The sequence below is a fragment of the Scylla paramamosain genome, chromosome 2 (assembly GCF_035594125.1).
Source record: "Scylla paramamosain isolate STU-SP2022 chromosome 2, ASM3559412v1, whole genome shotgun sequence".
NCBI lineage: Eukaryota > Metazoa > Arthropoda > Malacostraca > Decapoda > Portunidae > Scylla > Scylla paramamosain.
This window is the reverse complement of record NC_087152.1, coordinates 11,122,501-11,137,039: the sequence shown is the minus strand read 5'-3', so window position 1 is coordinate 11,137,039 and position 14,539 is coordinate 11,122,501. Positions and strand designations below refer to the sequence as shown.

General features: G+C 41.4%; 3 protein-coding genes across 6 annotated transcripts in view; 2 read left to right on the top strand and 1 right to left on the bottom strand.

Annotated features, from left to right (window-relative positions):
• Positions 1 to 486: 486 nt before the first annotated feature.
• LOC135109942 (protein GVQW3-like) lies at positions 487 to 6,367 on the bottom strand. Of its 4 annotated transcripts, none has more exons than XM_064021854.1 (4): positions 5,656 to 5,766; positions 3,083 to 3,161; positions 2,377 to 2,479; positions 487 to 1,593 (listed from the first exon to the last, which is right to left on the bottom strand). In XM_064021854.1, the coding sequence occupies exon 4, from the start codon at positions 1,580 to 1,582 to the stop codon at positions 527 to 529; it is 1,056 nt and encodes a 351-aa protein (XP_063877924.1). In that variant the 5' UTR covers positions 1,583 to 1,593; positions 2,377 to 2,479; positions 3,083 to 3,161; positions 5,656 to 5,766; the 3' UTR covers positions 487 to 526. The 4 variants fall into 4 exon arrangements, 2 of the variants coding, with proteins under 2 accessions (XP_063877924.1, XP_063877934.1); XR_010272970.1 differs by lacking the exon at positions 487 to 1,593 and adding an exon at positions 1,631 to 2,081; XM_064021864.1 differs by lacking the exon at positions 3,083 to 3,161 and having other exon boundaries at positions 5,656 to 6,367.
• Positions 6,368 to 7,466: 1,099 nt separating this feature from the next.
• LOC135109933 (signal recognition particle 19 kDa protein-like) lies at positions 7,467 to 12,170 on the top strand. Its single transcript, XM_064021848.1, has 5 exons — positions 7,467 to 7,605; positions 8,278 to 8,353; positions 8,849 to 8,908; positions 11,360 to 11,475; positions 11,850 to 12,170. Exons 1-5 carry the CDS (start codon positions 7,562 to 7,564, stop codon positions 11,977 to 11,979), a joined length of 426 nt encoding a protein of 141 aa, XP_063877918.1. The 5' UTR covers positions 7,467 to 7,561; the 3' UTR covers positions 11,980 to 12,170.
• Positions 12,171 to 13,384: 1,214 nt separating this feature from the next.
• LOC135109923 (mucin-2-like) overlaps positions 13,385 to 14,539 on the top strand; it is a 29,404-nt gene continuing 28,249 nt past the window's right edge. The window contains exon 1 of the mRNA XM_064021825.1: positions 13,385 to 13,951. The gene's annotated coding sequence lies outside the window, so the exon portion shown is untranslated. The remainder of the gene's footprint in view (positions 13,952 to 14,539) is intronic.

The following is a 14,539-nucleotide window of genomic DNA, read 5'->3' as shown; positions in this document are numbered from 1 at the left end:
TTGATAGTGTTTTTCATATCTCCTCTCCTGCTGGCCAGGGCTATCACTTCGGTCAGGTGTGTCAAGCTGTCTCCTGTCACCTTGGTCATGGCTTCTTCTTCGGTAAAGTGTGTCATGGTGCCTCTTGTCATGCTGGTCGGGACTGTCACTATAGTAAGATAGGTGGTCGGGACTGTCACCTTGGTCATGGCTTCTTCTTCGGTAAGATGTGTCATGGTGCCTCTTGTCATGCTGGTTGGGACTGTCACTATAGTAAGATAGGTGGTTGGGACTGTCACCTTGGTCATGGCTTCTTCTTCGGTAAGGTGTGTCATGATGTCTCCTGTCACCTTGGTCATGACTTCTTCTTCGGTGAGGTGTGTCATGGTGTCTCCTCAACAGCTCCAATAATTCATTTGCTGCCTGGCGATTTTTTTATGCCCATAAAGCTAATCCTTCTTCAAGTGCCAAATCAGATATACGAGGTGTGTCATTAAAGTTCCAGGACTGGTGCCACACAAGTTTTATTTCACATCCAGGCTACAAACTATAGGTTATCTCCTTCGAAGTAATCCCCCTGGCACCGCATGCACTTGTCCATCCTTCTCTGCCAGGCTTGCATGCACTGCTGGAAGGATTCTTGCGGGATGCTCCTCAGCTCCGTCGTCACGGCCTTTTTGATGTCGTCCGCATCATCAAAACGGGTCCCCTTCATGACCTCCTTGAGCTTGGGGAAGAGGAAGAAGTCGCACGGAGCGAGGTCAGGTGAGTAGGGCGGTTGCTCCAGCACGGCGATGTTCTTCTTGGCCAAGAACTCTCTGATGCTCAGGGCATTGTGAGCAGGCACATTGTCGTGGTGAAGCAGCCACGAGTTGCCCTGCCACAACTCCCGCCTCTTCTTGCGCACTGCACGAAGCAGACGCCGCAGTACTTCTTTGTACACATGTTGGTTGACTGTCTGGCCCTGTGGCAAGAACTCGCAGTGGACGATGCCCCTCACATCGAAGAAAGCGATCAACATGACCTTGAAGCTGGACCTGGACTGCCTTGCTTTCTTCGGCCGTGGCGACGCCGGACTCTTCCATTGAAGGCTCTGGCGTTTGGTCTCCGGGTCGTACTCAAATACCCAGGACTCATCGCCGGTGATGACTCTCCTGAGCAAGTCTGGTTCAGTTTCCAGACGCTCGAGGATGTCCTGACACACCTGCATGCGTCGTCCCTTCTGGTCATCGTTCAGGAGTCTCGGCACCATCTTCGCACAGACTTTCCGCATGCCCAGATCTTCAGTGATAATCTTCCACACGCTGTTGTGGTTCATGCCAAGCTCATCTGCGATCTTTCGAACAGTCAACTGACGATCGTCACGCACCATCTGCTTGACACGCTCAACATTGGCCTCATTCCTGCTCGTTGAGGGTCTTCCACTCCTGGGGTCATCTTCCACGTCCTCCCGGCCCTCTTTGAACCTCTTGCACCACTCAAAAACACGTGAGCGTGACATTGTCTCATCCCCGTACACTTTTTGCAGCATACCCAGTGCTTCTGACGGCGTTTTCCCCAACTGCACCAAAAACTTCAAGTTTGTTCGCTGTTCAGCGCTCATTGTTAAACGACCTGCAACAGAGGACATGATTTTAAAAGCACGTAAGAAAAAGATTAGTGACTGTAGAGGGTTGGGAGCGCAGTTGTATACTCCAGAAGGATTACTTTGAAGGGGAAATATGGTGGTTTGTGGCTTGGGTTTGAAATTCATCTTTTAGGACACCAGTCCTGGAACTTTAATGACACACTCGTATGGTGGTGACTCATCATCTGTGCTTAATTCTTTTGGTGCAGTTACTATCAAGGGGGATAAGGATGTACTTTCACAACTGTCCTGGTCAGAAAAGCTTAAAGATGGGTCAGAGTTATTATGGTAAAGTTTGGGAATTTTGGTGTTTTGATGAACCCAGTCAGCTTCCTCTTCACTACTACTAACCAACAGTTCCTTGAGCTCACGTTGTATCTGCCTGTATCTTTTATGGTAAGACATAATTAATTGAGAAGAGACTGTGATCAAAAGTCAGGGAAAAATAGGAGAGTTAGAGTAGTGGTTTAGTACTCTGAAAGATAACAAATGAAATATATTAGTTTAGAGTACACAAAAACAAATTAAAGTAGTTCTGCAGTTTACACAAAACACAGAGTAGCTTAAAGATTACATACTACAACACAAACGAGCTCAATGATTACACACAACACAAAGTAGCAAAAAATTGCCTTCTGAAGAGAGTTTCAGTATGACAGTGATATAGGTGATCAGTCAGACTTTAAAGGTCCGTAAAGTAAATTTGAAGCAGTACATCATGCATAGATAGAACATTCAATAAGACATTATACTCGTATATACATACTCACTTTAAGTTGTCTCAACAGAGGGAAAGAATTAATGGATGGAGTAGCTACCACCAGTTACAAGTTGAGGTTGATCCAGCCCATACAGTAGCAGGATACGCTCTTCCTGAAATTAATTGTTACTAATGGTCTGTCTGTGCAAATTTCACATCACATCCTAGTAAAATTAATTTCCTATGTTTGAAAACATTCTATCTGACCTCTTCAAAACTACTTACTATTCAGTAACTGATAATTTACAGACAAAAGTGGTTTTACCACTACACACATGAAAACTACTGCAGCTATATTAACAGGCTTAGTATGCATATGGGAAAGTAGAAATAATACCAGTGATGTTTCTGGCAGAAATGCCATAAAGAAATTGCAAACACTGCATTTTTAGCATAATGCATCCCAGTTAAAGAAAAATACATAGCTATATACATTTTCGTTGTCACTAAATTCATAACAGTATATCATGTTAGTAGTACTATAAGGTGTATTTCTGTATTTTATTATTAATAACGCATCATAGATCACTAATAACCACACAAGTGAGAAGTGAAGGGATCAAAACCCTCATGGTAATTGTGCCGAGTTCTCTCCCGACGTATTTACTGGTTTGTTTTTCTAACCGATCGGGCACAAGCCTTCACACACCCGTAAAACAGAAACAGAAAGTGGGGAGAAGTGCCACCTAGGTACCCTCTAACATAAAGTGAAATACCTTTCGCCTTATTGTGCCGCTTCTGCGTCTGCCATGCTTCATTGATTCTGTTTTTGCCAGCACCAGCAAACTTGGGGACCTGGCAGGAAAGTGAGGTTTTAGGGTGTGGGAAGCCAAAAAGGGCAAATTTGGCAAGACTCAAAAAGTCTATGGTAAATAAAAAAAAAAAAAATTTTTAAAGGCTCCCCAAAAGGAAAACCATCATCTATGGAAGTTTCCCAATAATGTAGTGCCTCTGTGGTGCAGTGGTCAGCATGCCTGGCTACAAATCTGCGGGCCCAGTTTTCGGGTTCGATCCCGGCCTGGGCAGTCGGCGTACAGCCCACCCAGCTGTTCATCCATCCCTTTCGGGTTGGTCGATAAACGGGTACCTGGGGAAACCTGGGGAAGGTAAACTGTGGAAACCCGGATGTCATTCCCTGCAGCCATGTGTCCCGAGATAACGGGTTCTTACCCACCACAGGCTCCAAGGGCTAATGGGATGGAGATGAGTGCCGCAGCCACGCGCAGCCACTGCGAATGCACCCACTTTACCTTTTTTTTTACTTAACGTTGCCTATTCTAACATCTTGGAGTACTCTATTTCATAATTACGGTTACATTCTACTTTAGCTATATCACAACATTACCATGCATTACATGTACTTGGTGATGGTAGGTTAAGGCAAGGTATCAGTTAATGTTACGTTAAGTTTAACTTGAGAGTCCCTAGGTTACGCACCAAAATGACTCAGTTAGGTCAAGTTAAACCCAAGTCCTTAAGTTGCATGGCCAAACGACTATCGGTTAGGTTAGGTAGAGGGGGGACGAGGGGGCGTGAAGCCACCAAATGGTAGGGGGTCGAGGGGGCGCAGTACCCCAGATAGGCAAGGGGGTTCGGGGGGAAGGGGGCGTAGCTCCGGATATGTTCTGAATTCCATGTTTACTTTACAAAACAAAAGTAGGGTGGGTCGATGGGAGCGCAGCCCCCCAATAGGTAGGGTGGATCGAGGGGGGCACAGCCCCTCCGTTAGGTAGGGTGGGTCGCTGGGAGCGCAGTCCCCTCATGGGGTACTCTAGGCTCATAGCGTTGCCACCATTGTATGATCGAGGATTTTCCCTAGATAGGGATTTTCCTTGTTTGGGGAATTTCTCTAAAAATGTTATAGTTTTCACAGTAGACTTTTTGGGTCTTGCCAAATTTGCCCTATGTGGCTTCCTCCACCCTAAAACTCCGCCTTCCCGCCACGTCTTAAAGTTTGTTGGTGCTGGGAAAACGAGGAAAAAAACAAACCAGTAATAACGCCGAGAAAGGACTCTACACTTTTACCCATAATGACTACTTGAACAAGGAAGGGGGTGGCAAACCCTTCCTTCCATTTTGGCAGGTAATTTCTGGAAAGGTTAGGTTAGGTTAGCTTAGGAAATCTTGGGTTTGGTTAGTGAACAATAATTAAGGCAATCATCTAAACTTTGTATATACTTGGCCTAAAATATTTTGCAGAATTATTATAGCAGAGGTCAGATTAGGATTTTCGGGTTGAAACTACTTTCTTTTTATAGATTTCGATGTGCTATTTATAAATTGGCAATTTTTTGGTTCGTAAAAAAAATACTTGCCCCTCACCACCACCCCAATACTTCGAATCAGGTTAGGTTAGTGGGTTAGGTTAGGTTTGGTTTGGTTTGGTTAGGTTATTTTAGGTTAGGTTAGGTGGGGAAATGAAAAAAAAATTGCCTTCGCCCTGTAATTTAGGTTAAGTTAGGTAGGATAGGTTATTTTAGATTGTTTTAGATTAGGATTCATTAGTTTTAGTGGTAATATTTTACTTTAGCTACACCAAAAGATTACCTTACCTACGGCCTTGTTTGCCTTACTGGAGTCTTACATTATGGTTAAGGTTTCTATAAGTGTCCCCGCCGGGTCTCTATCCCCATTACAAGGTAAGATATTGCATTAATTGAATTAATATTTATCTTACTTTACGGGGTTCTCGAGTGTAGAGGTGTTAGACCTGTTTAATAAATGGGTGTCTTAATGACAAAAGATCTTCGGCCATGTATTCAAATATAAATAAGCGTTGTTCATTACCCCAAAACCGTGGCAAGACGGCCAGGTAGGCGAGTGATATGTGGCGTTAGGTTATGTGCACCCGACTATCCCTTGATGTTTGTACATACTTTGGGTGTATAGCACACTTTCCAGCCATTTCTTCAGTTTATAGTCCTCTGTTCTTTTAAAAAATTTCCGGGCTGGCGTGCTAGCCATTGTGGGGTTCCCTCGGGAGCCCAACCAGGTAAGAACCACTCCACTCAGGCCCCACCCCACTCCACTCCACCCCGGTAGGGTCATCTCTGGATAAGAGGTGACGAGCACACCTATCACTACCGTAGGGCAGACAGGCGTCTTCTCGCACAGCCGCTGCAACTCACATAGAGCAGATGAAGAAACACTCTAGGACTAGATTCACTGCCGCCTAAAAATTCTTGTCCAACACTCTCTCCAATCACGCTCTCCCTTTCCTTGTACACTCCACTGACATCCTACACTTTGCCCACAGGTAATCCTCACACTTGAATACATCACTACATACCTGCTATTTGCTAGCACAGCCACGAAAGGCTCCAAAACAGCCTGAGACTTCCTGAACTGTCCCTGTCTTTCCCACAGTTTTCGCGCCAACGGCCTGGCAAGTACAAGGCAGACCATCCGAGCAGCGCGTTGCGCAAACTCCCTCGCCCTATTATTTTAGCTTACTATGGTGATAATTCCTTAATATATTCCAACAATGCTACCCTGAAATCTATTTCATAATACATAATATGATTACTTTGTGGTTTGCCAGCATTTACGGACAATAGAGAAAAATTCAAATTCAAATTAAAATAATTTATTGATGTAAAGAAAATAAATACATCAGAGAGAGAGAGAGAGAGAGAGAGAGATGAATACTCAATTTAATCTCCGTGTTTCAGTGACTGCATGGTGCATTGCCTGGCGGCCGGGTAGACTATTTGATTTAGCGGGCAGCTCAAAATTTTGTAGCCTATATATATGTATGAAGGTTGCGAATATATGGATTATCATTAGTAGGCTACAGATGAAATATAACAACTAAAATTAATCAAGGTGGATGTATAATGTTCTGGACTGACCTTATTTTTACTATTTTATTTTAAATTTAATGTTAACAAAAGCATATAATTAACGCCCAGAATGCCATTTTTAGTAATGTATTATCACGTGAATTCAAGTACCAGATTTATGCGTGTATAAAATTACTAAAGAAATCACATGATTTCTTTTTCCAGTTATTCACGTGAATCTGGTAACCAGTTATCCATGTGGAAAAGACGTGGAAATTTAGTGAATACTTGCGTACTCAAGATTTCACCAGAAATCCATAAAATAATCCACATCGAATTCACGTGCCGTGCCCATTGGGACCTTCCACCTTGACCAAGCCAACCATAGTTTTATATATATATATATATATATATATATATATATATATATATATATATATATATATATATATATATATATATATATATATATATATATATATATATATAGCTTTAATTATAATGTTTAAGTGTACTATTGTTGACTGATTTGCTTAATCATGTCATTTTCATTGATTGTTCCTCTACAGAATGAGGTCACGCACTTGATGTAGTGGCTATGTCAAAGATCATTGCATATAGGACATAATTACTGACTCCATCCAAGACGCAGAAAGGGAAAATAAATAACTGCATGCCATTTTCCTCACACTTCATACATAGTGGTGTCATACTTACTGACTTCACAACTTTTATCGAATCTAAACTAGAGGCTATGTGGTCCCTCTTAAAACCTCATATCTAATCCATATTGGTCTGATTTTTATTTAACTCAATTGAGAAATCAAAATGTATATTATCAACACTGATATAGGCAGGGAAGACAACTGTGTATATTGATGTTCGGTACATCATGCAGTCGTGGTACTATCCGCCAGAATTTTTACAGATGCCATGTGCGATCAAAGGGTTTGCGAAAAGTGGCATGCTAGTACCAATACCGATCCTCCGTGTTCATAATAATAATAATAATAATAATAATAATAATAATAATAATAATAATAATAAAGACGAAGAAGAAGAAAGGGGTTTTAACAAGTTAAGGGTAGTGATGATGATAATGATGATGGGCACCAGTTTCAAGGTGGAGGAAGTTGGAGGGAGGGTTTTAAGATTAAAACTAACTTGGGTGTTGATGACACAAAGTATCTGTGGTCATGCAGAGACTACAATACTCTCTCTCTCTCTCTCTCTCTCTCTCTCTCTCTCTCTCTCTCTCTCTCTCTCTCTCTCTCTCTCTCTCTCTCTCTCTCTCTCTCTCTCTCAACTGGCTGAGTGAATGCCAGATAGAGTGCCGTTATAAAAGCTACACTCCAACACAACGCAACGCAACGCCACCATCGCCACCATCAGCTGACATCATAAACAAGCAACATGGCAGCGACTGCAGCTCGGCCTGTACCAGATGGTTATGAAAGGTGAGCCTACCAGCTCCCTAACAGTTTTTAGTTTATAGTGTTCTTAGCGATGGCGTATAGCTTTCATAGTGCCTAGTACATGCAAGATGGCTACATGCCCACACGGTATCCTCGCTCGTCATCTTACCCAGTCATTCGGTTAGGACAAGAACACAACAGATAACAAACACCAGCTGACTGCTACATGTGTATCACATAAGTTGAACGTCCGAGTTGGTTGAGATGATGGTCCGAGTTGGTAGTGCAGAATGGTCTAAGTTGATTAAGATGACGGTCTGAGTTGGTATTTCAGAATGGTCTGAGTTGGACCTAACCTTTACATGAGGCTCAGTCATCCCACCTGTTTTTGGGTTGGCCAGGATAGGTTGAGGTAGGAATTATAACTAGTTTCAAACAATATTTTGTTTTCTTTTCCCACTCCTACTCCTATGTGCAGCAAGCTTGGGATACTGTTTATCAAAATAATACTGCCAAACTGGTCATTACATATTAAGTCATTACTGGTGGTATAATTATAAATGATTTTGCACAAAATACATTCAAGGCTGATGTCAATGAGGCAGTAACAGAAAACATTGTGCACATATTAGTCTTATTAAATCTACACTTTTTCTGCATTTTTAGTGGTTTTACCACATTACATAGGCCTGACCAAGGTGATGTCATTCACAGATGGGCATGCCTCTACCCAGCCTATATCAATAAAGATAAGTCAAGAGCAGAGGGCAGGAGGATTCCAAAGAATAAGGTAAGTCACTGAAAGAATAAACTATAAGAATGACTATGCCAACATCACTATTTTTGTTAATACCAATACTAAACACTGAGCCAGTTTGCAAAATCTTGTTTTCATGAGGGATTACAAATGAGAGAACTATTCATTGTAACTATTGAGACTCAATCCCAGATAGACATGAGCCCCTGCTTGCTGAATACTGATACTCTCAATATCTGTGATGCAATTGCAAAGATTGTGTCATAAATCACATCATCACTTAATAATTACAGTTGTAGTTTTCTTTTCCAGTTATTCTAGTTAACACTTCAGTGGTGTTAAGGATTTTTTTTTCTTCAACTTTTAGTCAATCTAAATTATGAATGAAAAGGAATAGGCTTCAAAACTCATCCTCTGTACTTCAGTTTATTATGAATTGGTGTTTATTGCTTTCAATTAATTTTTTTTTATTTATTACTTAATTTCTCTAATTTTAGTACATACTTTAAATGACATTAATATTCACAGGCTGTGTCATCACCCACATGCAAGGAGATGCTGGATGTGCTCTCCACCACTGGCCTTCAAGTAAGGAAACACTCCTGACATGCTCTAGAAAAAATAATTTCATCCTGCTATAGGGATATGATGACCCCACTGCCTACCACACTGTTACCTATACTACCTTGTGGTACAATAATCATAGTTGTTTAACCATATATCCTGACTCAAGACATGGTGCATAGAGTGTGCGTCTATATTCTGTGCATGCAAGTATCATAGGATGCAACTGAAAAGGATATAATGAAATTGGTAGTCCTCTTCCTCAATATTTTTTTTTTTTTTTATGTAGGAAGGATACTGGCCAAGGGCAACAAAAATCTAATAAAAAAAATGCCCACTGAAATGCCAGTCCCTTAAAAGAGTCAAAGCAGTGGTCAAAAATTGGTGGATAAGTGTCTTGAAACCCTCTTGAAGGAATTCAAGTCATAGGAAGGTGGAAATACAGAAGCAGGCAAAGAGTTCCAGAGTTTACCAGAGAAAGGGATGAATGATTGAGAATACTGGTTAACTCTTGCATTAGAGAGGTGGACAGAATAGGGGTGAGAGAAAGAAGAAAGTCTTGTGCAGCGAGGCCACGGAAGGAGGGGAGGCATGCAGTTAGCAAGATCAGAAGAGCAGTTGGCATTAAAATAGCGGTAAAAGACAGCTAGATATGCAACATTGCGGCGGTGAGAGAGGGGCTGAAGACAGTCAGTTAGAGGAGAGGTGTTGATGAGACGAAAAGCTTTTGATTCCACCCTGTCTAGAAGAGCAGTATGAGTGGAACCCCCCCCCCAGACATGTGAAGCATACTCCATACATGGACGGATAAGGCCCTTGTACAGAGTTAGCAGCTGGGGGGGTGAGAGAAACTGGCGGAGACGTCTCAGAACACCTAACTTCATAGAAGCTGTTTTAGCTATAGATGAGATGTGAAGTTTCCAGTTCAGATTATAAGTAAAGGACAGACCGAGGATGTTCAGTGTAGAAGAGGGGGACAGTTGAGTGTCATTGAAGAAGAGGGGATAGTTGTCTGGAAGATTGTGTCGAGTTGATAGATGGAGGAATTGAGTTTTTGAGGCATTGAACAATACCAAGTTTGCTCTGCCCCAATCAGAAATTTTAGAAAGATCAGAATTCAGGCGTTCTGTGGCTTCCCTACGTGATATGTTTACATTCCTTACAATTAGTGAGTGGTTGTACCTTATTGGAGTGAACAGAAAGCAGCTGTGATGCAAAGCCTGGTGATGTGGCCTTGAGGACCTCTATGGAAGTCCAGTTGGCTGATCTAGTAAAATGCAAGTAGGGAAGGATGTGTCAGTTACATTGTTGTAAAGCCATGGAGTTGTATTCTTCATAAATTTATGACATATGTCATAGCTATGGCAGATGTGTATCATAAGTTATGATATGAGCAAAACCATCTATCATAACTGTCTGCTATATGTAGTACTTGCTTGATTTCAAACACTAAAAGACAAAAACAAAAACTGGCATTTACTACTAATTTATAGCTTCTATAATTTTTTTTTTTTTTATGTATTAGATAAGAGACACAGTGGGTAAGATAGAAATTCAATCTTTGAAGTACAGTAAATGTGATCCCATAGGAACGCCTCAATTCAAACAAACAAAGTGTTCAAATGGTTTGATGGCAAGAAAGTCTCTCTTGGTGATCCCCAAGGCCATCACTGTTGCACACCTGTATTTTCTCAGCAGCTTTTCCCAGCAGCAAGTTATCTAAGTGATGTGATCACCTTAATTTTGGGGGTAAGTGAGTCTCCTTTCTGTGTCACTCTGTTAGGCTTTCCTCACTAGTTCAGTAACAAAGAGAATACCTGCATGATCTAAACAATATCTTCTGGTGAGTTTCACATCACTAAGTTCATTCAATACATCCTATCTGAGTAAATAATTCCTGAGCTGGAGATGTTGTGGGGCAGCCATCTTGGCTGTGGGGAACGTCTGTCATAAGCCACTAGGACAGGGTGGAATGCGCCATTTTGTCCCAGCTATGAAATATTTCATAGCTAAGACTCACTAGGACTGCTTCATGAATATAGCCCATGGTGTTTAGGGACTTAGGTATAGCTGACTATTGGCCATTATATGTATTTAAAAAAATCTTTCCTCTCTCCAGAGGCTTTAAGACTAAGATGATAGTAAGTGAATGTTTGCAGGAGTGAGTGAGAGTAATGCCTTTAGGCCATCCTCCTTTGTGGGAGATGTTGGTCTTGTATGTGAATGTATGCAAAACCTATCAGACAGAGTAGTGGAGCCTCTCATTTTGCTTTATGCTTTCATTACACACTATTGCTTCTTCATTGTGCCTTACACATTCATATTATTATTATTCATTTATTTATTTAAATCATCAGCATTGGGAAAATTAGTATCCCCCAGAAAAAAAAGCTTGCATTAACCAGTTTTCTTGTTTGTTGTTATATACTGCATACATATATTCCTTCCATTTCTCACTTTTCTCATCCTTTCCAGGTGAGGGGAGAGAGGAAGATTTACTGCCGAGAGAAGAGCAAGGAGCCACCATTCTGGGGTCGTGTGAGAGTCCAGCTGAAGACACCAGCAGGGGAAGCAGTCAGTCCCAAGTTCAGGTAAGGCTTTGGCCAGGCAGACATGGTGATTGTGATCCTATAATATTTTGTCATGAACATGTGGGAAGCAGAAATGGTAATTCTTTGTCAGTCACTACTAGTAAAATCAAATACAAGTACACCACTAGTAATGAAGCATCACTGGAACTTGTAAGGTAATAGATAAGTGATTTTGCTGGATTACAGATTGGCAAAGTTAGATTCACTTAATCCATCAGCAAATCAGTTAATTCTTACCTTAAAATACTTCCACACTTCAGTATAAGTTGGTTAATAAAGAAAAGAAACATCAAATGTCAGATGCTGTGAAGGCTTTTCAGGTGATGTAATGCTGCAATAGGTGAATTTTTTAAAGCCCCTTCACCATCTCACAGAACCAGGGAAGATGTGATGCTGTATGCTGCTGAAAAAATCCCACAGTTAAAGACAAGGACCAATCCCAAGCATGGCCAGGATGGTGGGCAGCAGCAGGGCAAGCAGGGCAAGGGCAAGAAGAAGAAGTGATACAAGAAACTGAACTAGACATGTGTAGAAAACATTAAAAAATAATAAAAATAAATCAGATAAAAAGGGGTAGCAGTGGTCAGTTTCTCAGCCTTTTCCCTAACACTTGAATGATCTAATAACTGCCTCTGAGTGATGGGTTGCTTTCCCTCTTCATGCCTATTGTTAAAAATAAATGTTTTGTAAGCTAGTGTCTGTGTTTGTTATTCCTGATAGGCATGAGGAGATGGATAAAATACAACAGCACTACATACTGTTGGCGTTCAGGCTATTGTATGCCATAGTGAGGTGTGCTACACCATGGCTGAGGCACTGGCACGTGGGACGAGTGTGTGCAACAAAACGTATAGGTGGCTCACGTCATCCCAAAAAAATAAACATTCAAACAAAATTGGACTAAACACATAACTAGGATTTCAGTTTTCATGTCATTAATCTTGCTTATTACATAGTTTTACAATAACTTTTTCACAATACTTTTTATTTCTTTATCAAATTAATTCACCTATATGGTGTAGGATGTCATTATCCCTTATTGGAGAGGATATATATATATATATATATATATATATATATATATATATATATATATATATATATATATATATATATATATATATATATATATATATATAACATTACGCACAGACACATGCATGCCCACAACAGCCACAACAGAACGTGTTCCACATCATTGCTGTGACACGTGAAATTGGCACCTTACCGACCGTGACCGCGCAACCTCAAGGAAATCAGACACTGCCGCTCGCTCTTCCAAGGGACCCGCAGAGGTGCAAGGCATGGCGTGGGCTGCACCTGGCCCTTGTGCAGTAGAATGAGACCACCGACCCTAGTCCGGTGCTCACCACGCTTCTGCTGGACCGCTCTGCATACTCCATATTACTCCGTATTATGTGTCTAATGTAATCTGAAGTGCTTTCGGCACTCATCAGGACTTTCAAACACTAGATATCATTATTACTGATGCTACCGAATCCTTGTTAAACTATCACTAGAATCAGGCAATTTCTATTGTAGCCTGTTTAAAGCATTCAGGTAAGACGGTGAAAAGTTTGAGAATACTGTCCTTTATATATATATATATATATATATATATATATATATATATATATATATATATATATATATATATATATATATATATATATATATACACACACACACACACACACATAAGAGGGACACTGGCCTAGGAAAAAAAACAAAAAGCCCACTGAGGTGCCAGTCCCTAAAGAGGAAACCAAAAGCTAGGATGTGTGGTGGTGAGTAATATTTCATGAAAGTGCTGAGTAAGGTATCTTGTGTCACTCGCCAGCATAAGAGATAGAGTCTTGTATTATCAAAGGAGAAAATGACACGAAGAAAGGAGAGAGAAAGGCGCTTAAAGAGCATGGCGAGAGAAAAACTTGACGCAGGATGAATTAAGCGTGCCTCGGGAAAGAAGAAGAAGAGGAGGAGGAGGAGAGTGCCGGAAACTTAGGGGCTCAACCAGGCGTGGGGAGAAAGCTGCGGCCACTGTGCGGGAGTGAGGCAGCCTGGATAGAAGTGAACAGTCTGAGCACAGCGGCGGCACAGCTGAGCGAAATCCAGGCGTGGCGCGGACACCAAGCAGGCACCCCGACCCACAGCCACCCAGCACACGCCGCGCTTACTTCAAAGACTCGAGTTGCGCCTCCTTCCACCATTCGGCTCTCAGGATCATGCGAAGAGTGACCCTCGTTAAGTTTATCTAAGCTTTCGTTAATAACTATAATACTACCGTGAGTTATTAGTGTTTGTTTTTAACTTTGTGCAAGGAAAAGAAGGAAATTTGTTTGATTATACCTCGAACTGAAAAGGAAAGAACGCAGAGTTAATAAAGGAAACAATATACAGTGAACTCTGCTACCAGTGCCAATTAACCAGCAAATTCGTGGATGAGGTTTCACCGACCAAATCTCGCTGACGGGAGGTGAGTGAGCTAAAGGCTAACATTGTAACGCAGGGATGACTGGAAGGACTGGAGCTACTGATATTATGCTAGATCTCTCGCGTCCGCTTCACTACGACACACACACACACACACAGCGGTAATGGTTTAAGAGTGACCGTCAGCAAACGCGGAACGAAGCTCAACAAATCATTCAGTGATGTTATTTACACACATGCATCGTGTCTCCAGCAATACTTGTGTAACGTTCCGCACGTGTGTAGCGCTTCGCATGTGTGAAGTGAACAGTACTGTACCAAAACCATAACAAATATTAAACAGCAATACACACAACAAACAATATAGAATGATGATACCAAGACAGAGATGTGCCAGCGTAAATTTACCTTCTGCAAAATGCAAGTTCATCACGCATGTCTAGAAAAAGTTAGTAAATTGGTTCATGATTTGTTAGCAACAGGGCGGGGCAGCACACGAATGGTAGGACCAAAGCAAGGCTGGGCAGAATCGTTGATAGAAATGCCACGTATTGCAAGTGATTTCAAACATCAGACAGCTTACATCTCTGCTACGCAGTTTGATTTCATTACAGTGTAATTCATTTACTAT